At 43.4% G+C, this 27,043-nt stretch overlaps 4 protein-coding genes across 4 annotated transcripts; 2 read left to right on the top strand and 2 right to left on the bottom strand.

Annotated features, from left to right (window-relative positions):
- Positions 1-19,779: 19,779 nt before the first annotated feature.
- On the top strand, positions 19,780-21,466 carry LOC121593392. Its single transcript, XM_041915689.1, has 5 exons — positions 19,780-20,158; positions 20,244-20,610; positions 20,692-20,733; positions 20,803-20,887; positions 20,973-21,466. Exons 1-5 carry the CDS (start codon positions 20,101-20,103, stop codon positions 21,258-21,260), a joined length of 840 nt encoding a protein of 279 aa, XP_041771623.1. The 5' UTR covers positions 19,780-20,100; the 3' UTR covers positions 21,261-21,466.
- A 134-nt stretch (positions 21,467-21,600) lies between these two features.
- LOC121593394 (39S ribosomal protein L54, mitochondrial) lies at positions 21,601-22,275 on the top strand. The gene is made up of 2 exons (XM_041915691.1): positions 21,601-21,827; positions 21,890-22,275. Exons 1-2 carry the CDS (start codon positions 21,734-21,736, stop codon positions 22,195-22,197), a joined length of 402 nt encoding a protein of 133 aa, XP_041771625.1. The 5' UTR covers positions 21,601-21,733; the 3' UTR covers positions 22,198-22,275.
- A 66-nt stretch (positions 22,276-22,341) lies between these two features.
- Positions 22,342-23,916, bottom strand: LOC121593391. The gene is made up of 4 exons (XM_041915688.1): positions 22,782-23,916; positions 22,654-22,719; positions 22,488-22,589; positions 22,342-22,430 (listed from the first exon to the last, which is right to left on the bottom strand). The coding sequence occupies exons 1-4, from the start codon at positions 23,703-23,705 to the stop codon at positions 22,365-22,367; spliced, it is 1,158 nt and encodes a 385-aa protein (XP_041771622.1). The 5' UTR covers positions 23,706-23,916; the 3' UTR covers positions 22,342-22,364.
- Positions 23,917-24,016: 100 nt separating this feature from the next.
- LOC121593393 (NADH dehydrogenase [ubiquinone] 1 alpha subcomplex subunit 8) lies at positions 24,017-25,232 on the bottom strand. The gene is made up of 4 exons (XM_041915690.1): positions 25,096-25,232; positions 24,882-25,033; positions 24,552-24,727; positions 24,017-24,483 (listed from the first exon to the last, which is right to left on the bottom strand). The coding sequence occupies exons 2-4, from the start codon at positions 25,008-25,010 to the stop codon at positions 24,261-24,263; spliced, it is 528 nt and encodes a 175-aa protein (XP_041771624.1). The 5' UTR covers positions 25,011-25,033; positions 25,096-25,232; the 3' UTR covers positions 24,017-24,260.
- Positions 25,233-27,043: the final 1,811 nt, after the last annotated feature.

Raw genomic sequence — 27,043 nt, 5'->3', positions numbered from 1 at the left:
AAACCGGCTACCTTGCGAAAAAAACGCTCGCTCATGTGTGTTCCTGTGTTTGTGTGGAAGCTTTCCGATTGTTGTTTTTATTTATTCGCTTTTCTTCGCATGTTTATGTTCCAACCAACCACTCATCAAGTTCGGGGGGAAAAATACGGCAACGGCAAACAAACAACTTACAGAACGACCAGCTCAGTCAGCATTTGTAAGGCAAAAGACAGCAAAAGCACGCACTGGAAATGTCATCGAATCAACAACAACAATACGCTACCATCCGATAGATCACATAAAATTATGATAATCTACATGTTGAACCAATTGTACACGATATACTGTGAATGTGTATCCCACTCGGTGTTGGCACGATGTTTTCCGTATTAAAATTGCATCACCATCACCAACAACAAACGCCAACCAACAGCACCGATTGAAACAGGCTAACGCGTGCCTGGTGATAAGGGAGAAATAAAAGAATCCTGATTGTTTCGAGCCCGGCTGAGGCAGAGTCCGGCAGCAAATACTCGCCACTCACGTATGTTCAGCTTTTTACACGTGTTTGGTAAGGTTCGGAGTTAAACTATTATTATTTAAGCTAGCCTTTCTTTCTCTCTCTCCCTCTCTCCCTCTCTCTCTCTCTCTCTCTCTCTCTCTCTCTCTCTCTCTCTCTCTCTCTCTCTCTCTCTCTCTCTCTCTCTCTCTCTCTCTCTCTCTCTCTCTCTCTCTCTCTCTCTGTGTCACGCTTCCTGCCAAAAGCGTAAACAATTCAGCAAACTCTGCAAGCGGAAATTAAGTCCAAACACGTCGGACGACGTAAACACCGAACTACGGAACAATAGAGTGCTCCCCCCACCGCCACCCAGTGCCCAGTCACAAGCACATAAATATGCAAATTCTTTTCGGCATGAGAGTATGTGCGCTCATTCCACTGGCTTACCGAAAGGACAAAAACCGATTGTACCTTTTTCTTTTTTTTTTTGCGTCCAGTGCACACGAATGCAAAATGGCCCTCGTAGTGCAGCATCTGTTCACTCGTTTGAGTGCTTTTCAATCAGCGCATAAATGTCGAAAGTTTCAATGAGCTAATAATGTGGCTGCTCATGTGTGAGTGCGGGCATTTTTCAATGGAATAGCTTTTTTTGTTTTTCATTCTGCCGTTTTGTAACTGTTATTGCATGTGTCGAGGGTTGGTATTTAAAAGATAATTTTTGTACAGTTTTGCATATACTGGGTCAATGCAGCAATAGTAATCGAAATGGTAGTGGTGAGGATATGTTTTAAACGAAATAATATTCAATCAAATAAATACAATTATATTTTAACACACAAAAATACATTTTTCATTTTTTTGTTTGTTTCAAACAACCATTTATACCATTAAAAACAATAAAATGTACATTTCTTCTATTACTACCGTAATGGTTGTGTGGTTCTAACAGTTGTCGCAGTTTATTCCTGTAATGTTGGAATGTTAAATGTGATGCATAATAGATATTAATATCGAGAATCGAGCTGTCATAATATCAAACATGTAGGTGATTCAATTGTGAGAAATGTATGATTTTGATCAGGGGACTTCAAACTGGGGGTCTGCGACTCCAAACTGCCCTCGAGAGCCTATTATGCTGTCCGATAGCTTTGTTTGATTTTTGTTCTAAAAAGATTTCTGTTAGCATTTTGTTATAAAAACGAGATTTAAATATGCGAAGCAATGCGGCCAACGAATTGAAAGTTCGAAGACCCCAGATTTTGATTGATGCCATTAACATGTAATTTTGTATAAAGACTGCAGTCAATCCAGACATGGAAGTGAGAGCTTGATTTGAGTACTTGATCTGCTATAAATGCTAATGTTAGTCTTTGTTTGTTCTGATTTTGTTCAGATGTATTCTCAGAAAATAGATAAAATATCCCACATCATGCATCCCAAGCTTTAGAGACTTAATCAGTATCACGAAGTCCTTGCTACGAGAAGATGGTCCATTCTGGGATTGAACCCACGACAGGCATGTTGTTAAGTGGTGCGAGTTGACAACTGTACCACTGAACCACCCTATTTGTATCAGTATGTTTTTCTGTTGACATCCAAAACATCATGAATGCAATGCCAAATCTTGTTGAAATGTTCAATTAGTTTAATAAATTCATCCCACTCCACGCTGACCATTTCTATCAAACCCAATTGGCTGCCGCTCACTGCCAATTAAATTGCCTTTTTCCCATGACGCATTCAATTTGGTTCCATTTCCTGGAAAAGGAAAAACAATGTTGATCATCAAGTTAGATACAATCTGTGCTACACATTTCATTTTTCATGTCGCTCTTTCTGCGATGCTCGATCCATCTGGATTCGGAGTCGAGACGAAAATAATGGTAAAAGCATTCGGCCGAAAAATGAAAGTCATCAAACGCAGCTGCAATCGTAAAAGAGGAGCAGAGCGAAATCAGCCTCTCTGACCATTCGTGGTGTTGTTTTTACGGTACACGTGTATTTGCATTCCGTGTTTTATATCTCTTGTACAGCGTGACGCAAGCAATGGTAGCAATCTCTGAATTTGTTTGGCTCTTTAGCGTGCGTAATGGAACCAATGCTGACCTGTAAAATATACTTCCAAGAAGAATTTTACATGTTTTAGCGTTAATCTCCAAGTGAAGTTACGGATACAACTTAAAGGCTTTTAGAATTTGGGTGTTTGGAGTTAACATAATGTAAATAGAGTCTATTTAAGCAATCTTTAAGCAGTCTTTAATCTTTAATTCAATTTTCTTATCCGCACCTCATCCTCTCATGTTGGAAATAAAACCAACAAAACCACGTTCCACATATTAACAAGATCTTATTTGTTTTATTTATAGTGAAAGCGACACAATTCTACTCAAAAGCAGAACCCCGCAGCAATCGATTCACAGAAACAGCAAAAGCTCCACAGCAAACAAGCCGCCCATTGTTTCGCCATTACAAAGCTGAGCATACACAAACATTAATAACCCTGTTCATAATCCTCCCGCTCCCCCATTGCTCGATTCCCGCCTGACGAATCGAAACGAAACGTTTAACAGCCGGTTTAGCCTTTGCCGGTTTGTTTATGCCGTTTAAACTCACCCAAAGCAACACTCTCCCTCTGGTGGGTGCTTAAAAATTAAAGCCCCATTCGACTGGGCTCGGTTTCCCTGGGTCGACCTAATCAGCTAATGTTGTGAAGCACCGGAACGTCTCAATTTCCAGACAAAACGTACCCCGTGCCCGTACCGCTCGTACCGCTCCTAGGTCCTAGGTTAGGGTCTGCCGCCTCACACAACGAACAAGCCAAATAGATAGCGTCCCGGTCCATCGCACTATTTGTAAATCTTGGCACGAAGTTTCCCGGTCGCAACTCAAGCCTATCCGGTTACTACCGGTGAGTTCGCCCCGCGCCCTAGCACACAAAGTCAAAGTCGCAAAGGTTCGTCACGGCGACACGTTTTCCGGGGACCATTGGCGAGATTAGGTTCCACAACAATGCTGCACACAGGTCGCACTAGCGCCGGAAGCTATTCAAACAGATTAATGATTCATAGCGCCTCGGCACTGGCACACGATCCCGTGCCCATGGCGAAAGGGAAACGTGGGAAATGGTGAACGGTTGGACCCGTTTTGTGCTAAAAAGGATGAGCAGTAGCAGCGTATATGAATAATAAAATTGAATAATCCTAATGGCTGATGGTGTACGTACGGCGCGGGATGACTTTCGACATTTCGTTAAACCCTCTTCGCACTCTCTTTTCCTGTACAACCTTTTTTTATTCTCTTTAGTAAATCCTTTATCCACTGATTGTTCTTTTTTTTGTACTTTACTTTCTTTTAATCCACTAGCGTGCGCGCGCACACACACATTCAAACTATTTCCCCGTTTTTTCCGCCCCTTTAGCTTCACCGTTTTTTAACAAAACGAGCAAAAGGCTAAGCGTTCCGTAGGCTTATCCTTGTTTGAAAGCGAGTTTTTTTGTTGCTGTTGTCATTCGATCCTCACTTCATTTTGTGTCATGATTTATGACCGTGTTGGGACAGCCTTTTTACAACAGCGGTTTGTGTTTGCGTAAATCTTTACAGCACAAAGAGCCTGAGTTCACTAAATCAATGATATTGTGAGCAGGCGAATAGTTGCACTATCATATGGTCCTCTATAATCTAAACCATAAATCAACGGTGCTTTATTTGAAACCACAAACCATGCGATTTATTTACTGTGGGCATGGAAGGGGGAAGTTTGGTGCGTTTTAATCTCGGCTATGATTATGACAGTGTTGAGCATTATTTGTTTCCAAATAGAACGATGATTTTATAGCATTGAGAATATCACCTTCACGTATGGTAATATTTCTTTTCAACTTACTTAATTATCCGGCATAGGGGAGCACAGCGAACTCGATGGCTGGATCAGGTGAAGCGAGACCTGTCGGAGATCGGGCGCCTACATGGATGGGAGACTGCATCCTGGAGAATTATTGTTGACCGGGCCATGTCACTTCTACATGCTCTATCGTGAGATGGTCAACAGGAGAGAGAGAGAGAGAAAGAGAGAGAGAGAGAAAGAGAGAGAGAGAGAGAGAGAGAATTATTAGGCTCTATAACTGATTAGCGCCCTTTTCCGGTGGAAGGAGTGTCCCAAATCACTGACATATTCCATACATTTCATGTTCGATATTTTGTACGATTGGTGCTAGAGTGCAGGATAAGCAGTACGCAGACTAAGTGGACGCGTGGGGCCCCCAGATCTCGAGCCCTCGAAGTAGAATTCCTCGTACAACATCTCGGTAGATATTTCAGAAAGGCTTACGACACAATTTGGCCAGTGTTCAGATGCATCAGATGCGTATATGAGTAGCGGTACTATAAAGCTGCCCTTCTGAGGCTATATTATGACCAGCTGGTAACCTTGCATTTTAGAGCACAACCTTCCCAGCTATTGTCGATGATGGGCTTTGACCCGAAGTCAATGAAATCCTGGACGACTTTAATAGTACGGCAATCCTACAAAAACATGGATTTGATGGTAAGTTTGATCGTAGCGTCACCATCAATTTGGCCGTCTTTACGATCTATTAGAAAGCCTAGGCCATATAGGAGAGCATCTAACTAATGATATATCATCAGTAAGGAGTTATAGTTTCCTTCGCGTCTGCGATAAGGCAATAACGTCAAGTTGAGTAGGACACAGGTGAGTCCATCATCCCCCATCAGACGCTTCCGCTTCCTGTTTCCTATTCGATACACGGAGTTTATGATGCCAAAATTTCAACCTCAAGACACCAATTTCATCACGCCAAACTCAGTTAAGTTTTGCTGAATTTCAAATCTATGTTTGCTTTTCTTCATTTTAAAGTACCTCATTTCCTTTCAACGCAATGTACAATTCTGACCATTCCAAAAATCCAAGTAACGTCTTCGTCTCGAAGGAATTCAAATGCATCAGAAAGGATCACGAGCTTCTCAGTAAAGGATGATTAATCAAAACCCTTTCTCAAAATTCCATCTCAGAACAAAGCCAACCTACATACGACATTTATGGTTTCTTCTAAAATGTTCTCCACATATCCTGTTCAAGATTTTTTCTAGTCTGTCGTCAAAGGATGATAATCTGAACAGGGAAAGCATTCCACAAACTCGTTCACATAATGATTTCAAAAATGATTTAACCATGTAGCCTGTAGGGACTAAAGGAATAACCATTTAGTCTCACAGCAACCACAAAAAAAAACAACGACCCACTCTTTGTGATGATCTTTTTCTCCCCCAATTTCCATAAAACAATCGATCGAAACCCGCACCAGCTTCCTCATCATGCTAATGCTCTTTAAATATAGTTCAAAAACCCATTTCCCACCGCAATCCGGCACACCATAATATACTAAACAGCTTCGTATCGTTCAGGGCCAACAATACGGAAACCGAGGGGATAAAAAAAACCCACACTAATACACAACCTCTCCCGGACACAGACCCATACGGTAGGCTGCCCGTGAGCCAGCCAGATGACATGTTGTCATGCTGCACAACTTTTTACACTACACTACCCCTCGCTTTCGGTTCCCTCTGTAAGGGGAAAACTTTTCCCTGTTCTATTCTTTCTTTCTTCAGTGTCTTTCCAAAGTTTCGATGGAGTTTGCAGAAAAAAGATCAACTCACAAACACACACACACACACACACACACACACACACACACACACACACACACACACACACACACACACACACACACACACACACACACACACACACACACACACACACACACACACACACACACACACGCACATAGGCAAAAAATCCTACAAAACAAGGCACAAATCTGAACATGACCCGAAAACGGACAACTTTCCGGTCGTACTCGGTGGTGGAGTTAATCGTTGCGAGGAGTCGCAGCTTCTCTTCGGATGCTTCCATTTTTTTCTCGTTGTACAAAGATAGAACATGCCATGGCAGAAGGATCAGGCAAAAGGTAATGTAAGGATGTGATTTCTCAACCAATCTTGTTGGCCTTTCAGCACCAACTACAGCCAACCTAGAGTAGTGAGTGGTGTAAAACAAAGCCGAACCAGAGTGAATGTACTGAAGCAACTTTCTCTACAAGTGCAACTGACTTTTTGCAAGGAGAGGAGGAGATCGGGAGATTTCTCAGTATTTAAAGGCTTCTTTTTATGCTAAAGAGAGGGCAGATTAAGTTTAAAAATAAAGGCATGCCGAACGGAAACAACAAACTGTCTCACTTTCTCCAAAGAACTCCCTTTATTTTGCAGCTCATTCGAATATATTTTGTCCTTTCACACACAAGCTCAGGATCATGGAGCATTATCATTTCGGAAGGGATCTACCACCTGTGTCGGAAATGAATGTTTTATCATCAGTTTTCACCGCTCGGCCCATTGCTGCTAGTTTTCAATCCCTACGTCAGCAGACACGCGTAAGCTCTGGAACTGAATGAGTATTTATTTATGCTGAGTTTCAAACCATCCGGCCCTTCCGTCCTTCCGCCACTGTCTTTGTCCTTTTTTTTTGGGTTGGGTTTTGCCAAAACGGAACTGTATGGATTTGTGAGCTCTGTGTGTCGTCCAAAGCACGAGCAAAGATATGAATAAAATTTGTGCATATCATAACAGTTCCGTTCGGTGCCAAGCACGCCTTCGGGATGGGAAAATCCTTCACATGTGCTACCAGCCCGGTTTCGCTGCAGCTTCGCCAAGGAATCCAACAAAGGCAACGTGCAACAAAAAATCCACCTCGAACAAATACCCCCGAGGGTGGATGTTGTTTTGCAGCGCAAGGCTACCCCGCACGAAGACAGCTCCAAAATAATCCGCATACCCTTCGGGCACCGGTGATGCTGGGTGATGGCACAGGAATGATGCTGCTGCTTCGTGCTGCCGTTGTTGATGTTGGACTCGAACGATGATTCAACCATTCTCCATGTTACCATTGTTTTTTATGATAGATTTGCTTTTCCTTATTTTTCTTCCTTCCCTTTTCCCATAAGATTGTTGCACTGCCAAAGCGGGAACGGGCACTTCTGATTGCAATCGTTCAAACGGTTGGTTTTCCCCTTTTTCCCTCCCCTTCTGTTCACACTCATTCCATCACTATCACGAACGATATTATTGTACCGTTTGGATTGTTTTTATTTTCTGTCCTGTTTGGTGTGTGTGTGTATGTGTGAAGCTAGCTGCCCAAATTGAACCAAATATTTGATCATCGCTGATGGATTTTCCCACTGCTGCTGTTGTTGTTTTGTTGCTTCATGCGGCTCAAGGAAAACCACAGTCCCGCGCAATGCAAATAATTGATCAGTTAATGCTGGCGGATCGGGCCAGATTATCATCGTGCGCGAAGGTGAATGCACGTGTTATGAAATGAAACGATATTAATATTCATAGAGGTTAAGCTTGTGTGGGGAATCTTTTGCTGGAAGGTTATACGCAAATCGAGCAAATTCTTTTTCGGATAAAAACGCATTCTCCAATGCTGCTACATAAGTGCTAGGTACAAGTATTAATTATTTGTTTTTATTTATTTTATTAAAATATGTAGATAGTTCTGTAAAAATAATCATTTCTTCCAGTTTTAATGTATTTTTGGTACTTTTCCACAGACATGTATGCCAAGTCCTCAGAGGCTTATTCAGCAGTGTGCATCACGCCATTGCACAGTGATTCAGCTCATAACAATGGGAGGCTATTGGTATTTTATGCTAGTGTTTTGTCAATTATAATAAATTATCTACTTTTTCAGACACACAGATGGCGCCACTTTTTTAAGTTTTCATAATTAGAACCAGCTTCTAATTTCTTCTCAGACACTTTGATGTATTTCTTGAACGCAAGATATTATGTTGAAGGAAACAATAAGAAATGCTATATTTGTTTCCTTCCGCCGTCTAACCTTTTAACTATTGTAGTTCTTGGAGAGGACTAAAGGGAAACGAAATCTTTTGACATAAGACATTAATAATTTTTCATTGTATTATTAACAATAACTTTCACACAATACACTGTTGCTTCAATCTGTTCACATTATATGAAAGAAGAGCAAACATTTTTTTAACAGTGCATTGCGTGAGTAAATAGAAAAATAAAAGAAAACTGATTTGCTTATAAACTTACCAATATTGCTGCTGTGAAAATATAAAAGTTGACAATAATTTCACTGAAAGCGTGGTATCTTTTAAAAATACCAATAAAATTTTTAGATATTTTTATTGAATAAATTTCCTAGTTCTAGTTTAATAAGCATAAGCATAAATCAGTAAACAAATTTCGCCCAAAGTTCGCTGTACATCATGGTGCATTGTTTTAGAAGATATCCTTCAATTGAGATTAATTGAACGATCCATACACTAAAATTACATATAATCCTGCTCATATGATGAGAACCCATGCCATCATCACCGTACCATTGTGGGATTGCTGAATCCCACAAGCAAGCCTTCCGATCGCTATCGACACAACCTCACCCACAAGTGACGCAACAGCACGGCCACATCGACTTCGACCTGGTTCTGTACCATCTTATCATGCATCGCACGGCTAATGCTACCCACCTACAAACCCACCTTATTTGCACTGCAAATGTAAAACAAACCGCATCCCGTGGAGCTAACAGCTCCTGCACATTACGTCGACCGCTGGTAACCGCACTAGCACACACTCCGAGCCCAATCGCTTCGGGGCAAACTAAGTCGACTGTGAGTGTGGAATCGTAACGCGCCAAAGCCTACTGGACCCCCCCCCCCCCCGCCCCGTTGCGAATCCAATCACATGGATCAACTTCTTGACGCATCCGTAACAGCGCGTAGCGCGAACCGTACACGCACACGTACGCCTAACGCCTCTGGTACGCAATTGGCGTGGGAGCCAGCATATCAGGTCGGGGCCCACCGGCACGCCGATTAGCCGCACTAATGGAAAGGTGGAAATTGTTATTTAAATTGGCGGTCACCGGCATCGGGCTGCATCGTGTGTGTCTGCAGTCGGTATCCAGTGTGTAATATGATGCGAGCCTTCGAGTCTTCGAACAGGATGGACGGTGTGCACGCCTAACTGCCACGTGTGGTTGGCGTATTTGCGGGAAAATCACACCCACGGCTCAGCAGCGAACCGCATGGATAATGCTGACCGGGATGAATAATAGATTTGATAGTGTGCAGTTTTGGGGTTACAAATTAAATTTTCACGAGTTAACTTCACTGTTACGTCGGTGGTAAGTTAAATCTGAAATGCTCAATACTCGGAAGAAATGATTGCGTAATCGATCATTATTTAGCGTTTTAGGTTTTAGATTTAAAAAAATATTTACAGTCTTTCCCCGAGTCACGAGAATTTTAAGTTTAGACAGTTCATACGTCAAATTGGTGCAATTTCCTCCAACAATTGTCACATTCAAAATAAATTGCAGTTTTGCTAAAAGTTTGAAATCGCTAAATCAACGTAAATAACCGAATATTCTCAGCCGGTCTCGCGGTACAATCGTCAACTCGTACGACCTAACAACATTCCCTGTATGGGTTCAAGCCCTGAATGGACCGTGCCCCCATACGAAGGACTGACTATCCTGCTATGGGGGGAAATCATTAAGCCACTAAAACAAAAGTTCCCCACAAGTGGTACAGGCAGGCCTTGACCGACAACAGTTCATTTGAAAACACAAAACCTGTTGTACTTCTCGTTGTGCTGCAATAAAAGGAACGAGAACGAAGCATTCTTAATGTAACTGGAAATAATTTGTTGAAATGACAAAACATGCCTCTAGTAGCATGCCGCAGTAGGTATTTCATTTTAATTTCACGATAGAACATAGTAGAAACAACCTTTTCTTCTATTATGTCTGCGTTCTTTCATTTTCTTTTCCCTCCCAACTTGCCGCTCTTGTAAAATCGAAAACCGCAACAAAACCACCGCACAAACAAAGTATGTGCGCCGAAGGGTACACTCTCGAGCTAAATTAAAAAGAAAGAAAGCACACAAAAACCGGGCAGCTCATGACATACACTCCCGTTCATTCTATCCATAATTACTGCTCCGACATTTTTGCGAACATTTGCGTAGAATGAAGAAGAAAAAGAACGGGCGAATGGAGGATGGAATGCCACCACTAGAATGGGAAGCGAAAAAAAAAAGAAGGCCACATCTCTACCAGCGATGCATGCACGCTTTCAATTCCCCAAGAAAGCTATCTCGATGAAAAGCCGCCTGATGAAGGCAGGGCAATTCCCACGGCCTTCCTCCCCTTGCACACAAACCACAATGCCCCGATTCATATCCAAAACCTCACATCACTCGGAGAGAAGAGCTGGCGAAGGAAAAGCAGTTGGTGAGTTTGCGGCTGCTGTTGTGAGAACCTTCATCAACGCAAAAAGGTGCATTATGTGCACGATGGGCACAGAAGAGGGAATTAAGTCATTGAAGAGCTGCATTCTGCCGGCGATGATGCATTGATGTCGGTGCCATTGAAATGGCACTGTCTTTGGATGATGGTGGTGGTTTCGGAGCTCACCATAAATGGCGCACGTAGCCAGCGCAAGAATGACGACGCCTGACGCTCTAGTGGGCGCAGGGAAAAGAACAAGAACATTATGGGCGCTTTTTATTATCTATAGACAAACAAAACCACTTTTGCACTGGTAAGAGCGTCTAAGTGGGATGCTAATTATTGCTTGCCTTAAGTGCCCCAAATTAAGCCATTGTTGCGGCTCGAGTGCGACGTAATTGCATGAACCATGAAGGCAAGAGACGATTACAGTGCCTCTGAGCGAGTCTGTTAGTATCGCCTGTAATAACTAAGAAATACAATCTTACAATTTTTGGAAGCTGCACTAAATTCCAATACCGTTTCATCCTTCCTACAAGCAAATATGCCTCATTTTCCGCATAGCATAATCGTCCCGAAAGCTACAATCGTTTCCAGCCATCAAACATTACTCGTCGACCCAAAATCGATCAAATTTCGATACAACGAGCCATCCAATTTTTCGCATTATCCGGATAATCTCCATCCGATTTACCTCTCGCACACGCCACTAATAGCCAACGCCACCAAACTCAAAAACAACAGCATTCCCCCGCCAGTTCGCCTCCTGCCACAAGTCTTAGAGCTTTCGGACCGCCTTCTTGATACGCTGTCAGCGTCAGGCATGTATATCCGACACGGCAATACAGCATTGGATGCGTTTGCATGATAGACGCATATCGTGAAAGGGGGCCATCATCATCTCCATCCCTTCAACGTGCTTGCGCGCCGTCGAGCCGAAATCGATTCCAATCAAACGCTGTGGCATTATTACATATCGTGTAGGAGGGCAGGGTTGCGTTTTAAGCTCAGTACAGCCGTGTACCGGCATGATGGGTAGTGCGTGTGGATATATGTGGGCAATATGTGTATAAAACTTTAAAGTCTGCAATGAAATTTTGCCACACGATCTTCAACCTTTGATGCGTTGAATATTCTGATAGGTACTGTTTTGAATATGAATTATTTTAGTTTTACCACGTTTAATTTGTTTAATATTTATTTGTTTTTTCAATTAATTTGTATTATGGTCTTATTATCTTTGATTTCATTATCAATTTTGATATTTTTATTTAATTTAAAAGCGGAAATATATAATGAGATGCATCTCAAGTACACAATGCAGCTCTTAAATTCCCGCTAGATGGCGCTAGTAGTTGTTAGTAGTATTGAAAGAGGTATGTACTGACTTTTGTATTGTATTGACTTTTTGTGAATTGACTGAAAATTAAGCTTCTAATTGAGTTTGAATAGGAAATATTACTGTTTTATACCCATCTCCAATCTACTTCTGCATCTCCAACATCTCCATAACTATCGAGCTTCCAATCAAACTTATCCCAAATAACAAACCCAATCCCATCAGATTTCGGTCAGAAACGTGATTTTGGAATCAAATGTTTTCCCCCATTTTCCCCACTGTTCGTACAACAAAGCGAACCATGTAGCTCAAAATCTAATTACCACGTGCCAGTGATGGCCAGTCTGATCAAATATCACTTCCAAAGGGAACTGTCCGATAATCCAAACCGTAGTCCGATATGTGACATCCGTCCGTTTGTATCCGTTTTTAAATGATTTGATTTCATGCATTCCACTCCGTCCTTCCCTAACCGCCACAGCTCGTTCGTTTCCCAAACTGTACGGCCCACAGTGTCTGGTTATGAAAATTAAAACCTCCCCCTTTTACCCTACCGTGCCATGCGTCACATCGCCACCGTCAAAGGATTAATTAGTCCGCATGCACTGCCGCACTCGGTCGAATAGGTTCGGTCATTTTGGCTTCCGGTTTGGCATGATGAGCCACATCCGGCCGGCCGGCCGGCCAAAAGCAACTGAAAGCCATTGTGTCGCGTCCCGGGCCCGAAAATCGATGACGAGAGCCATCTTTTGAGGACGAACGACTACCAACCTCGGCAAGAGGAGCAGGACAGTCTAAAGACTCGCCTCGAAAACGGTAATTAGTCAGGCTGCTCTGGCCGACCCTTTCCGTAGTCCGTAGCTTTTCCTCCACATTCTTTTGTTACTACGATTCATGCTGGCAGGGCTGCGGGTAAAATGTGGAATATGAGATGCTTCGCCGCATTATACGCCCTACCATCACGATGACCATAACCGTTCACCGTACTGCTGACACAGATACAACTCATTAATTTTTGATGACTACAATCTTCGCATTTTCTGTTTTTTGTTTTTGCAGTTCCAGTACTGTTTGCACTGTCGGTCTGGGGCTGGAAAGATGTGATGTGTCGGGAAGGTAATAAAATGGCCATTCGACCGCTGTTACCATGCACGTGGCAGGCATGTAATTAGCTCGCGGCGATACAGAAATTTGACGTAAATTATGACCGAGAATGAAGAATTTGGATTTTTTTTATTTTGTTTCCTTAATCCTGTGAAGGATTCGAGATTAGTAATACTTAGTAGATTATATCAATTATTTGTTAGTATCCCGCTGTAAGTTCTTAGTCGATAGCATTTGTAAGGAGTAACACATACATTTGATTCTTCCTGGTTCCTTGAATGGCTAAATTGTACTTTCCCCTGTAGCGGAATCAGATACTTGATTGGAATAGGTACTGTATAGGAGCCTGGAACAGGTTCACGATCCGCTCGTTCATGACGACAGGTCAAAGTACTGGCTTTTGCAATAAAATTGGGATGTAACAAAATCGATTTAGGTTCAAGATCAATTCGAGAGCTGGTATGAGTTCAGAAATTCAGAAATTCAGAAGTTCAGAAATTTGACGTAAATTATGACCGAGAATGAAGAATTTGGATTTTTTTTATTTTGTTTCCTTAATCCTGTGAAGGATTCGAGATTAGTAATACTTAGTAGATTATATCAATTATTTGTTAGTATCCCGCTGTAAGTTCTTAGTCGATAGCATTTGTAAGGAGTAACACATACATTTGATTCTTCCTGGTTCCTTGAATGGCTAAATTGTACTTTCCCCTGTAGCGGAATCAGATACTTGATTGGAATAGGTACTGTATAGGAGCCTGGAACAGGTTCACGATCCGCTCGTTCATGACGACAGGTCAAAGTACTGGCTTTTGCAATAAAATTGGGATGTAACAAAATCGATTTAGGTTCAAGATCAATTCGAGAGCTGGTATGAGTTCAGGACCTGTGGCCTGACGGATAAGGATTCAGGATCAGATCCAATCCTATCTTTTTTTACCAACATTTCACTTATCTTGACTAATTCTACTTCTTTCAAGATCTTATAGGAGGCTCTCCATGCATCCATTTCAAGCTCCAGTTTATGATCACCTTAATTGGCCAATTACTAATGAATTACGAAACGTTAAGCTTTTATGTGGTACTAACGGATGTGTGCGCCATCTATTGGCAAAACTAGAAAAATAAATTCAAAATCTTGACAATGCACTGAGCAAATGTGAACAATTTAAATTTATTTAAATGCTACATGATATTGCATTTCATCCGATGAAAGTCTTGGATTTGAATATCAATTTCCGATGAATATTCTTTTTGAACAAACCCCACTAATAAGATAACCATCAAACGATCGTTTCTGTGAGTCTTTTCTTCAATGCCATTTAAATTTGTTTTCTAATTGCTCGTTACGTTCAATGGTCCCCTTTGCATACCTTCCAAGAAACGCACAAATTTACGATCAAAGATCAGCAATCAGCTAACACCATCACTGGCAGGAAGATAATCATTTATCCCACACGTTTTCCGCCTAATTTATTCCGAACAATTCCAACACGCTCCAACGTACAGCCCTTCCTTGCAGCGCAAAAAGGATCATCACAAACGCACCGATAAAACACCATCCAAAGCACACACACACACAAAAAGGCACCCACCGGAAGCGACCGGGCCAGTTTTGACCGGACCAGTCAAATTATGTGGCCGCAGGCATCGGAAAACTTTCCACCGTTTTTACTCTCCTCTTTGTTCACTCATTTTTTCACAATGACAACTGAAGAAGGAAAGCAGGTGATCGCTTGTGCCACAAGATGAAAAGGGAGAAGCTTTTTTGTATTTTTAATTTTATTTTTATCGCGACCGTTGCCCCGGAATGCTCGCCTCGAAGGTAAGCGTTGAATTCCGCGAATATTTTTAACCATCATTTAAGTCTCGCGAGAATCAAGAAGGAAACAACTTAAAGCCCTCCTCGTGATTTCCCCTTTCGTTCGCGCCTGGTACTTTTATTATGTACCACCCTTTTTTTCTACTTTCACTTTCAGCAAATGATTTTCTTCCGGCCCCCGGAAACATTCTTCTAGATGGCGTGTCTAGCTGATCTTTTCCCTGTTCGCGACGGGCGCAGACATCCCAAACGCACGTCGCATGACCGACCACGACCGGAATGAAAAGTTTACGAACGGCTGGTGAATACTTTTTAATCAGATTACTGCCTCTGCGGGCTGGCTGACTGGCTGACTGGCTGGGTGGTTGGGTTGGTTTGGATGGGATGGCCCACCGCCATACCGACCGACAGTGCACACAGCACGGCAGACAGTAATGTAAAAAATGGGGAGAATGAAATTATTCTCGACCGTAAGCTATTGCATGCCCGTCTCTGTACACGCTGGTTGAAGAGAGAAGAGCAGGACGGAATTTACGTCGCCAGTGGAATTTCTCCCTTCCTTCAACAATCTTCCACCCTGCGTGGTGGTGAAAATCGCACACGTTCCTGGAAGGTTAACCCGGCGGACTGCCAGCTTACGGAAGCACCGAATGCTGGTACTTAATGTGAAAATCTTCACAACATTCGTTGGATGGTTTGCGTTCCGGTAGGGTTATGATTTCATTACGCCTGGTGAAGGGAAAACGTGTAGCCGAGATTTACCATTAATGAGGCCCGTCAACAAGGTGCAGCTAGTGGTAACTGCAGTGCGCAGTGAAGGAAAAATAAGGTGCACACACACACACAGACAGACAGATGCAGACCACTGCATACTTCGTGGTAAGAGTTCGCTTAAGTGCAATAAATTAATTATCTCATTTTGTTGTTTGGTGCTTCGGTATGAGATTTGCACTATTTGCTTCCTCTGAGTTTTAAGCTTGGCAGCGGGCTACTGACTTACTTATCCGGCGCTACGGCCGCTTTGCGATCTTGGCGCTCTGGAGTGTTATCCCGGCTATAATGGCGGACACTTCCACGCCATCTTATCACCTCAATTTGGGCCTACCACGGCTCCAGTATCCTTGCGGACTGCCTAAAAAGACTTTTCGGGCTGAGTCGTCCGTTTCCATGCGTACAACATGGCCAGCCCACCCGAGCCTAGCAAGCTTTATGCGCTGTAAAACAGTGCGTTCGCCGTATATCTCATATAGAAAGTCATTATAACGGCTCCTCCATTGTCCTTCCACACATACGGGGCCAAGTATCCTGCAGAGCATCTTCCTCTCGAACGAAGCTAAGAAGGTTTCGTCAGATTTGGACAGTGCCCACGTCTCAGAGGCGTATGTGAGTACCGGTACTGCGTAGGTGCTATATAGTCCTAGCTTCGTCCGTCGCGACAGGTTCTTTGAGGTGAACTGATTTTTCAGGCTGTAGAAAGACCGGTTGACAGGTAACATCCTTGCGCGCAACTCAGCTTCCATGCTATTGTCGTTGCTGACCTTTGACCCCAGATAGGTGAATTCTGGGACGGCTTCAAAAGTGCGTTCACCTATCTGTACGTCACGCCTGCGTAGGTTTGGATTATTTTTTGGTAGGTCCGCTGATGTTGCCACCATCAGTTTGGTATTTGTCTCGTTTATCTGCAATCCAAGGTTCTCTGCCGCCAGCTCGATCCCTTGGTAGGCTTCAGCTACATATGAGAGCCGCAAATCAATGATGCCTATACCATCAGCGTATGCCAGGATCTGGGTTGACTTATAGAAGATTGTTCCCGTAGTCTTCACCCTCGAGTCACGGATGGCTCTGTCTAGCGCCAAGTTGTATAGGAGACAGGCAAGCTCGTCCCGCTGGCGCAGACCCTTGGTGGTGGTGAGCGAAAGGTCCTGAGAGTTTTCCATCCTCCCTCACCTGGCAAGTGACGTTGGTCATAGTCATTCTAACTAGCCTTATCAGTTTGGCCGGGATTCCAAAAGAGCTCATAGCGTCATACAGTTTTACCCTGGCTATGCTATCATATGCGGCTTTGAAGTCAATGAAGCTATGGTATGTGTCGTCTCTGTTTTCAACCATCTTACCTAATATCTGATTTTCCGTTTCGGAATCCTCTTTGACAGTTTCCGACTATCTCTTGGACATGTGGGACAAGACTATCCTGAAAGATCAGGGAGAATATTTTAGATATTTTAGTATCCAACACCGTAATACCTCTGTATTTGTTGCAGTCCAACCTTTCTTCCTTCTTGTATATGCTGTAGATGATGCCGAGATTCCAGGTATCCAGGCCGACAAGGCATCGATTCGCTATCCCACACCTCAGTAACAATTTGATGAATTTGATTGTCTAGTTGTGCACCTCCAGCGGGTTACTTGTTTTTAAACACTGAATGCTGAAGTGACTGCACAAAATTTAAGAACAAACTATAATTAAATTAAATAAAGTTCAAGAAGAACAATTTTTATCTCAAAAAGAGTCTCAGAATAACAAATTTTAAACAAATTTCCTTTACCTTCAATCACCGATGATTACATTAAATTTAATGCAATCATTTACAATCAACGAATGGTTTTGCACCAACCCCTTCCAATTACCATGCATTTACAAGCACACAAGCTATGCCAAACACAATTTGTTACTTTTTCCACGTAAAAGCCTTCGCAAAATGGGAGTTCTGAGCATCACACAAACATGCACATTTTCACATCACACTAACACCCATTAGGATGGCCCGGTAAAATCCGTGTGGGAATTCCATTCATAACGGTGTGCTAAAAATTTGCCCCAAAACTGCTTGTGCGGGTGGATGGCCACGTGCTCGATTGAAAGAAAATTGTCTACAAACATATTCGGGGGGGGGGGGACATAAGCGAAACATGCTTCAATTTACAGACTGTCACAAGGGAGAAGAGACACAAAAACATACACATACACACCCATCCTCTTGCACAATCAACCATTCACTAGGACAGAAAACACATTTCCCGTTCAGTTCAAATTACTCCAGCCCTACACCTTCGCTGAGCGTACACGCTGTGGTTCCATTTTCCACGCAACGTGTGGAACGAACGGGTGAGCGGTTGGCAATTTGTGCGACCATCTTCTTTTCATAGTTCAATTTCAATTTGATCGTGCCTGAATGGGGTTGAATTGGTGGCACGATGGAACGGCTTTCTTAACCAAAGCAAAAAAAAAAACAAGAATATTTCTTCGAGTGCACTGCAAGAACGCATTTGGTAGGGGCCAATTTAAAACTGGCTCCCTTTCTTTAAATGGTACGTTATATTAGATCTTTTATGAAGCAATGCTTTCGAACTTAAAAAAGGAAACTTGCAAGTGTAATGAATTTTTGTTGTTGTTTTGTTTCTGCTTTATGTTTGGACGATTTAAACCTTCACATGTACATACTCTAGAGATCGGTATAATCTACAACATGTTTAACCATTCCTTGCAGAATAATCACTTCATCTCATCTCAATTCGGTTAACATATGATTCCGGCAAAATACAAACCACTAGTTCCGCCCGGAGTCGGAGTCACCCGAAGTCGTTCGGAATCGTCCGGAGTCATCCGAAGTCGTTCAGTGTCACCCGGATTCATTCGGAGTCGGAGTCTTCCGGAGTCGTTATGAGTCGACCGAAGTCGTCCATAGTCGATCGGAGTCGACCGGATTCGGAATTGGTCGGAGTCAACAGGAGTCTGGATGTGCTTGTGATCAGGCATTTGATTTCGTTGGGTTTTTTGTTTTTGTTTTTTCATATACATGCCTTTATTTCGATGGGCCACTTCGGCCCACTTTGGACAACTTCGACTACAACCGATTCCTGACGACTCCGACGACTTCGAACGATTTCGAATGATTCCGGATGACTTCGACTACCAACGACTCCGGCCAACTCCGGACGACTCCGCACGACTCCGAACGACTTCGACTACCAACGACTCCGACTACCAACGACTCCGACTACCAACGACTCCGACTACCAACGACTCCGACTACCAACGACTCCGACTACCAACGACTCCGACTACCAACGACTCCGACTACCAACGACTCCGACTACCAACGACTCCGATTCCGACTCCAAACGATTCCGGACGACTCCGAACGACTCCTACTCCGGACGACTCCGGATCAAGCTTCAAACACCTCCGAACGACTCCGGACGAAACCGGGCGATTCTAGACGATACAGAACGACTCCGTAAAATGCTGGGTGAATCTACCTTCCGAAGTCGGTTCCGAAATTATCGGAGTCGGGTCGAAATGGACTCCGGATTTTTGCCAACTTTACCCATCACTTGTTAGATCTAGTGATGGAAAAATGAAGCAGAATCGGTATCGGAATCGATTCCGAACACGAAAATGAATCCCGAAAAACCCTCGCCAAAAACCGTCACAAGTACTTACAAACGACGTCGCCAGCGGGGAAAATTCGCACCGATTACGAGCCTTTGGCAACGGTACGAAACCGGTTTTTGGCCTGCGGGTGCAGATTGACCAAAGACACGATTTGAAACCGATTTCACCAATTGCCTCCAATCCAATTGTCGATTTGTTTGCTCTTTTCAATCGCGTTTTTCATGTTGCTGAATCCGACCATGAGAAATCAACCTTACGTAGTAAACCTAATGAAATCAAGTGTCAAATCAGTGCTCACAATTTGTTATTGTTTTTTGCAAATTGCTTACGCTCTCTCACGTATAACTGAGGAAAACGCACCGTATTACGGGTTAAAATTATTAAAACGAGGGTTTTCGTGTTTTTTACGAAACCTCATTGGTTTTCTTTAGTAAGGGCCAAGTGAATCAAAGACAAGGATCAATCAAAACCACCTGTAGCGCCCCGAACGTGACACGCACGCCCGATAGCGGATGGCAACAACATAATAATTCTTGCTAGCAGCTGTTTTCGTTGGCAAAGAATTTCCACAGTGATTTTTACTTTTTCAGTTATAAGATCACGTATCAAAAGTATGTTAAGGTGGCTAGCATTAGTTCTTACGCTGTTACTTTCTGTCCAAGCTGGAGAAGGTATGCAAACACCACTCGCCGCCAGAACATCATCGCAATTCGATCTTCTTTGCTGAACCCTTTTGTTAATTCATTTCCATCGCAGACTGGAATGGAGCATGGTTTCCCAACGCACCGAAAGCACTAGCCCTGGAGGCTGGCGAAACAATGAAACCCGTCGATAATGCACTTCCGGAGGTCGACATCGCCAAAGAGAAAAAGTCCCCAACGCGCATTATGATGGGAATCGAGAATGCGGATTGTGATGACGCAAAGCACGGTCTGGCAATAGATTTCGACCCGTACAATGTGACGCACTCTACGGTGTACATGTGCCTGGAGCCAAAGGCAGACTACAAGGGCGATTACAATATGGACGCTGTTATCACCGAGCGCAATGTGCCGGCTGCGTACGTGGCCAACCATAAGTGCATGAACAGCAGCATAGAATATGCGGAAAGGATTCCTTCCTAGTAAGTTCGACGCCAGAGACTTGTGGTGGTGACTGGTAGGAAACGATCCATGAATGCTGTACCTTGTTTTCTCTCTTTCAGTGGAACGCATCGTCCGCTCTGGCCGAGGTATGGGGAGTACCGGTAAGTTGTTTACGCAGCTGTGTAATCATACCCAGCGCATTGATAGTTCATTTGTGATCATTTTCACAGATACGTTCCTCCGCAGCGATGGCTGCACAACAGCGAGCATGGCGCAGTAATTGCTCTCTATCATCCATGTGCAAACAAGCAACAGGTGGGGGGGGGGGGCTGCGACAGAGAAGAATCACAATCCAAAAAACAACGAATTAATTGTGTTTCCAAACATTCTTCCTTTCTAGGTAGATGAATTGAAGCACATTGTGAAGGAATGCCTGTATCGGCATGTGATAACACCTTCCCAGCTACCCAACAAGGACCGTCCGTTTGCACTCGTCACGTGGCACGCAACGCTAGAGTTTTCCGTGCTTGAGCGAACCATCGTTGAAGCTTTTATCGAAAAGTATGCTCTCAAGGGCCCGGAACAAACACACCGCGACGGACAGTACGATCATCTGCTGGTGGATCCGGCCAAAGTCGTCTCAACTGAGGATGATAGTGTGCTGTGCCCCAAGAAGCAGCGTGACTAATGTTTGATCAGAACAGAGCACACATTCCTTGCCATTTGCAGATTTTACAAAACTTTTTAAATCGATGTACGTTCCTATGTGATATCTATATTTTAAAACCGACGGTGCACAGTGCATAACGAATCCGATCTGAAGGGCTAAATGCGAACATATTGCAATATTCTATACCTATACAAATAAAAGAGGCAGTTTGAAGGAATATTAAACAAAAAAGAGCATTTTTTGTAATTAAATCGAGAAAAAATAATTAAATCCCAAAAATTACCTCCATTTACCTCGTGCAGCCAACTTCCCATCTTTGTATGGAAACCTTGGCATTTTGACATATTAAAACGAAAACAACACACGAGCGAAAATATCAAAACAATACCGGCCCTGGTGCACGGGAAACACGTTTGTAGTAAAAAATATAGCTTAAACTTATAGTTTAACGTTTGTAAATAGTTTTCTAGCTGTACAAACTCTCAAACAAAATGAGCTCCCTCATCGGCAGTTTGGTTCCACTGTTTCGACGCAGCTTTCTACAGCTGACCGTAGCGCGAACTTATGCAACACCAAAGGCCGGAGGTATGTACCCAAGGGTAGCACGTTCCGGCTTTCTCTCATTCACGTGTTTTGTGTATCCGCAGGTGCTCTCGGTGGCTCAAAGAAGAAAAAGCTCGGCAAGCTCGGGCCGGTAGTGGAGAAGAAGGTCATTCCGGTCGAAACCGATACGAACCGACTGGTAAATTACGTGTGCGGCAGCAACATACTAAAACAGGGAGAGGATATCAAACTGCAACCCGACTCGGAGTATCCCGATTGGTTGTGGAAGATGCACGTCGGGGCACCGCTTACGCTGGAAGAAATGGACCCAAACACGAAAGCCTACTGGCGAAAGCTAAGGCGAATGGCGCTGCAGCGCAACAACAAGCTGGCCAAGTTGAAAAAGTTCTAAGCGATGAAGCGATGAGAGGGCGAGCACGGTGCTTTTAAAACAAACCACTACCAATCCAGTTTCATAGAAGATAGCACGGAGAAGAAAGCAAAAAGGAATAAATCGTTATAGCTGTACAGTGAACGGAAGGAGCTTTATTGTTTCAAGGGAAGAAACTTTTCCACACTTCAGCTGAACTCGATTGTTCGAAACTGCAGCAATACCACCAGATAGGTAACAATCGCTGCCACGATCTAGAATAGAAAGCATGTTAGTTAATGGGAAGATAGGTTACCGTTCAGCTTACTTACTCCAAAGAAGTACTGAAGGTCAAAATCAAACAGATTGTACGGTGCCATTTTCATCTGACTTTGAAGAAGAACCATTCTGCCATTGAAAACATCACCACGTTGCTGGAACAGTAATGAACCATGATTAGAATTGCATTTTTAGGTAAGAGATCCTCTCTCGCCGTACCATATTTGCTACACTTTTCGTCAGCTTCGATTGAGCTCGAATAACCAGGCGCATTAAGCACCGTTGCTGAAATGCAAAGCAATTCCCGTCTTTCACGCCAGTACACAGAAAAAAACGTTAAGCCTTACCTCACTCTCCACCCTATCAGCATTGCGACAAATCAGCAGCAGTGCACACAGCTGCGGAAAAAATCCCAAACACTCCGTCACCCGTTTGTACTTTTCCAGCCAGTTATCGTGCGTATGCATCAAGATGTTGTTCAAATTGACGTAAAATATCACAAACGAAGCAATAAACGTGTTCAGTGCAATCGTCACCAGCTGCAGCTGAAACGCACGGCAATATTTCGCCCGTCTTCGATGCAGCGTCAGCACACGATGATAAAAATGTTCGATCGTACGCCACCAGTACGGATCATCAAGCTCGGACGGCTCGCTCGTGGCGTTTCGTTGCAAACACCTGGACAGCCGATCGCTATCCAGCTGCCCCGTTCGATGCACGATATCGAGCACGGTGGAAAAGTACAGTGCATTCATGACCGTTACCATCTCCAGATAGTAAAAGATGATGTAAAACATAAGCTCGGGCCACTTTTCATCGTACAGCAGCACGTACGTGTACTGGTTTAGCTCGTAGTTGATGTAGTGCAGCAGGAACACGCCCAGCACGACCCTTGAACCACGAAATGGACTGTTTTGAGCGCTTTCAACTGTATTTTCGTTTTTCGCTTCTCGCAAGCATGCCACACATTCGGTTAGCAGTGCACGTTGCTTTGTACCGGTAAAGTAATAGTTCAGCAGTATGGTAATGTTCATCGTCAGCAGCGTCCAGAGGACGCGCATGGCAAACGCTACCACGTGTACGGACGGTATGGTAAGTAGTATTCCCGTTGTTCCTATGAGCGAAATTATCAACAGCACCGAATTTGGAATAACTATATGAAGCACCACTTTGAGTGCGGTCATCGTCTTGCTGCTGGTAAACGATTCTTTCGCTTTATCGTAACGGAAATTCATCACTCCCAGCAGATAGTAGAAATACAGATGGTTCATCACTTCTGCTAAAGAAAGAGAGGCAGCAGTCCAGCAAAGGGTTTCTTTTCCAAAGCCTGTTACGAATTGAATGAGACCAACATGTGGGAAGGTCTATGGAGAATCAATCCAATTTCTAATATGATTAATAGAATGTAATTCCCTGGAATTCACAATCATAAAGGCAGCAATTTTCTTTCCAAAGCTGTCTGTTTTTGTGCCTGTTCATGCTAACAGGTTCCTAAATATTTAATGTCTAGAATACTACAGAAATCCCCATCTCATGCCGCATGCGTCATTCTTTCGCTACACAATCAGTCCCTTCAACATAGTTCGTTGTTTTAAGCAATGATTTTTACTGTAGCTAAAGAAACGATTCATCCGATGGTCGATTAAGGTGTTGAGTGTGCGGTTTCCTACACCCTCATGCGTACGGGCTAGAGCCTCTCTCTCTCTCTCGTTCCTTATCTACACTCAAACAACGTTCAGCGAGCTCTCGTCACCGCTTTGCCTAGAACCATTTCAGCTAAACCGTACCGTGTAGAACCCCATCTTCCAAGCGCTCCAACCCCACCTCTAGTTGAGCCAGTGGAATCGGGAACCGTATTTGGCCTCGGGCCGTGGATAATCCTCCGGCAGTCCCGGCGTTGCGTCCGGGTACACTGCCTTTTCTTTCTTCGGTGGCGGCGGACGTTCCGTGGCGTGAACCTTGGCGCGGCAGAAATATCCATAATCGGGACGCTCCAGATCCATGTTGTCCAGGACGCACTTGTCGTACACGCCCTGCGTTTTGCGGCAGCTGCAATACATTGGAACATGTTTTTTAAAAGAAGTGCATTTGTAATTTGGCACACACTCTTCACTCACTGCTTGAAATTCAAATCGCCACTGCTTTTGTCGAGACAGTTGGCATACTGCGTAAACTCCTGGGCACAGGTCTTCTTTAGCTTCCGGAAGAACTCGAACGCACAGTTCGTGACCGCTTTGCCCTCGTTCACGCACGCCCGCGGATCGTCCAGCTCCTGGCGGCATAACATGAACTCCTGCCGAAACGTAAACAACACCGACGGACGGAACGTCAGGTTATGTTATGGATTGAGCACCATTATATAACAAAACAAGCAGGAAATAATTAGATGCCTCTTTCCTTCGGGCAAAGGGCTGGAACCGATTGTTTGCCTTCCGGGGACCACTTACATTGTTTTGCGCCTCACAGTACTTGCCCAGATGGAAGGCGCCGGCACGGAGCGCTGGTCCGGATAGGTTGATCTCCGGTACCGTAAGTTCTTCCTCCGTCGGCAGGAACGTATCTTTCGTCACAACCATGGTGCCGGAGCGACCGAATACAACTGCAATGAGCGCTAATTGTTAGGGAGGCATGGAAATGTTGACGGCAAACGGCAAATGTTACCTGCAGCTGAGTTTGTCCCCTGCACGTACAGGGGAATTCAATTTACGCGATGCGAGTAGTTATCCTCGCAGCTGAGGAAGGAATTGTACGAAAATTGAAGTGGTAAAAATAAAGTTCAATACGAGTGACAGAAGTTTGACAGCGTGCTGCTGCCGTGGTGTGCGTGAGATGCGTGCGCCATAAAACGTTCAGGGCTGGAATGAAGGCTAATACGTTCAGGGTTGATTGTTTGTTTTTGTGTTCGATATTTCCAACGGAACCGTTTTATGCAAATTTCACAAGGAAGTGTTAGGCTGGAAATAGACGAATCGAGATCGCCGCGGTACCGCGAAAATCGCGTGTGATTTGAGCTGTCAATTCTGTTATAAAATCTGACAAATAGGCGAGATAATCGCGGTTCGTGTATTTAACCATCCGAGGTCTGGGGACGATTGAATGTGCCAAGAAGAAATGCTTTTCGATCAATTTGCGAATCACATTATTTATTTCACATAGTTTATGCAAAATAAAATACAAAACCCATTTCTCGACACGTGTTTTCACACAAATCCGCCAGAAAAAGTAAAAATAATCGGTTCGCGCTACCGCGAAAATCTCAGTAATACCGAAGTTGGGTATCTCTGCGAAACAGCAGGCGCGATTGGAGGCGCGGAAGATTTGACAGCCCATCTGTTCTACAACTGTTATAAACAAGGCGCGAATTTCGCGGTACCGCGACGATCTCGGTTCGTCTATTTCCAGCCTTATAAATTGTGCCACACTGACTTTAAGAAGAGCTAGTAATCACAAATACGTTCTTCTGTTCAAGAAACAGGCAATCAATTTTAGTTTTATTACATATTTTTATATAAAGTGTGTATTTTTATGTTTTTCTTTTCAAATTTGCAAATTTCCATCCGTATGTTTTTATCAAATCACTCCGCTTTGTTCACTGTTTAATGATGTTATCTACACAATAAGAGACGGTACCGTGGTACAGTCGTCAATTCGAACGACTCAATAACATGCCCGTCATGGGTTCAAGCCCAGAATGGACCGTCCCCCCGTAACAAGGATTGACTATCCGGCTACGTGGTAATGAATTAAGTCTCGAAAGCCTGTATAGGCTGGCATGTCTGCGTAGGACGTAGGATTACGTCAAATACAAGAAGAAGAATTGTGTGTAAGCTCGTATCTCTTCTCTGCCAATTAACAGTCATCAATAGATCAATTTTGAATGGTGAAAATGGCCTTGTGGTAAAATTGTGAAGTCGTACGACCTAGAACCATGTTCGGTATGGGTTCATGCCTTGTATGGATCCATAAAATTGATGATAAAGTTTATAAAAAAGACAACAGACGATTCCAGTCCAACCGCGGAAAGCAGGATCGATAAGCACTACTTAAAACTGATGGGAATCGTCCGTATTAGTGTTTAAAAATACTAATGCTAAGTAGTGTTTGGAACTTCGAAATGTTTAATTTTAATTTTAATTTTTCTTCGAATTAATCCTAAAAGGGGTTTTGAATCTCCGAATCCCAATCCCAATTTGGTTTGCAAAGCGGCAGGTGGTAGGAAGGGGAGAAGTTGCTGCTAAGAACTACTTTGCTGTTGCGACAAATGTATGTAACATATGTAGAGAAAAATGGAGAAAAAATTCCAAGTAAATTTCACTTATTGCTTAAACATTCTCATAAAGCCCCATTTTTTTAAATTATTCACGTTTTACTCCAGCAAGAATGCTATCAAAAATGTTTTTATTTTTTTATTTTCAACGTTTAGTACGTTTATCGTTTCTCATCGAAAGATTCCAAACATTTTCCAATACATCCTATTGGGATCCATCACTGGGAATGATCAGACTCTTTCCAACTCCGGCTTCGACTGCTGATTCCGAACCGGGATGACTCCGACTCCGGACTACTCCAAATGCGACTGGTGTTTCCTTTTTTTGCCGGATTCAGAATT

The sequence above is a fragment of the Anopheles merus genome, chromosome 2L, assembly GCF_017562075.2.
Source record: "Anopheles merus strain MAF chromosome 2L, AmerM5.1, whole genome shotgun sequence".
In the NCBI taxonomy this organism is placed as follows: domain Eukaryota; kingdom Metazoa; phylum Arthropoda; class Insecta; order Diptera; family Culicidae; genus Anopheles; species Anopheles merus.
Note: the sequence above shows the minus strand (reverse complement) of the source record. Positions and strands in the feature narration are given on the sequence as shown.

Excerpts from the sequence above, each read along its gene's own strand:
- LOC121593392 (XM_041915689.1), top strand. The coding sequence starts at position 20,101 with ATGTTAAGGTGGCTAGCATTAGTTCTTACGCTGTTACTTTCTGTCCAA. Across the intron at positions 20,159-20,243 it reads TTCTGTCCAAGCTGGAGAAG|ACTGGAATGGAGCATGGTTT; the intron begins GTATGCAAACAC and ends TTTCCATCGCAG. Across the intron at positions 20,734-20,802 it reads CCGAGGTATGGGGAGTACCG|ATACGTTCCTCCGCAGCGAT; the intron begins GTAAGTTGTTTA and ends TCATTTTCACAG.
- LOC121593394 (XM_041915691.1), top strand. The coding sequence starts at position 21,734 with ATGAGCTCCCTCATCGGCAGTTTGGTTCCACTGTTTCGACGCAGCTTT. Across the intron at positions 21,828-21,889 it reads TGCAACACCAAAGGCCGGAG|GTGCTCTCGGTGGCTCAAAG; the intron begins GTATGTACCCAA and ends GTGTATCCGCAG.
- LOC121593391 (XM_041915688.1), bottom strand. The coding sequence starts at position 23,705 with ATGAACCATCTGTATTTCTACTATCTGCTGGGAGTGATGAATTTCCGT. Across the intron at positions 22,720-22,781 it reads CTGATAGGGTGGAGAGTGAG|CAACGGTGCTTAATGCGCCT; the intron begins GTAAGGCTTAAC and ends TTTGCATTTCAG. Across the intron at positions 22,431-22,487 it reads ACCTTCAGTACTTCTTTGGA|ATCGTGGCAGCGATTGTTAC; the intron begins GTAAGTAAGCTG and ends TTTCTATTCTAG.
- LOC121593393 (XM_041915690.1), bottom strand. The coding sequence starts at position 25,010 with ATGGTTGTGACGAAAGATACGTTCCTGCCGACGGAGGAAGAACTTACG. Across the intron at positions 24,728-24,881 it reads ACTGTGAGGCGCAAAACAAT|GAGTTCATGTTATGCCGCCA; the intron begins GTAAGTGGTCCC and ends ACGTTTCGGCAG. Across the intron at positions 24,484-24,551 it reads GGCGATTTGAATTTCAAGCA|CTGCCGCAAAACGCAGGGCG; the intron begins GTGAGTGAAGAG and ends AATGTATTGCAG.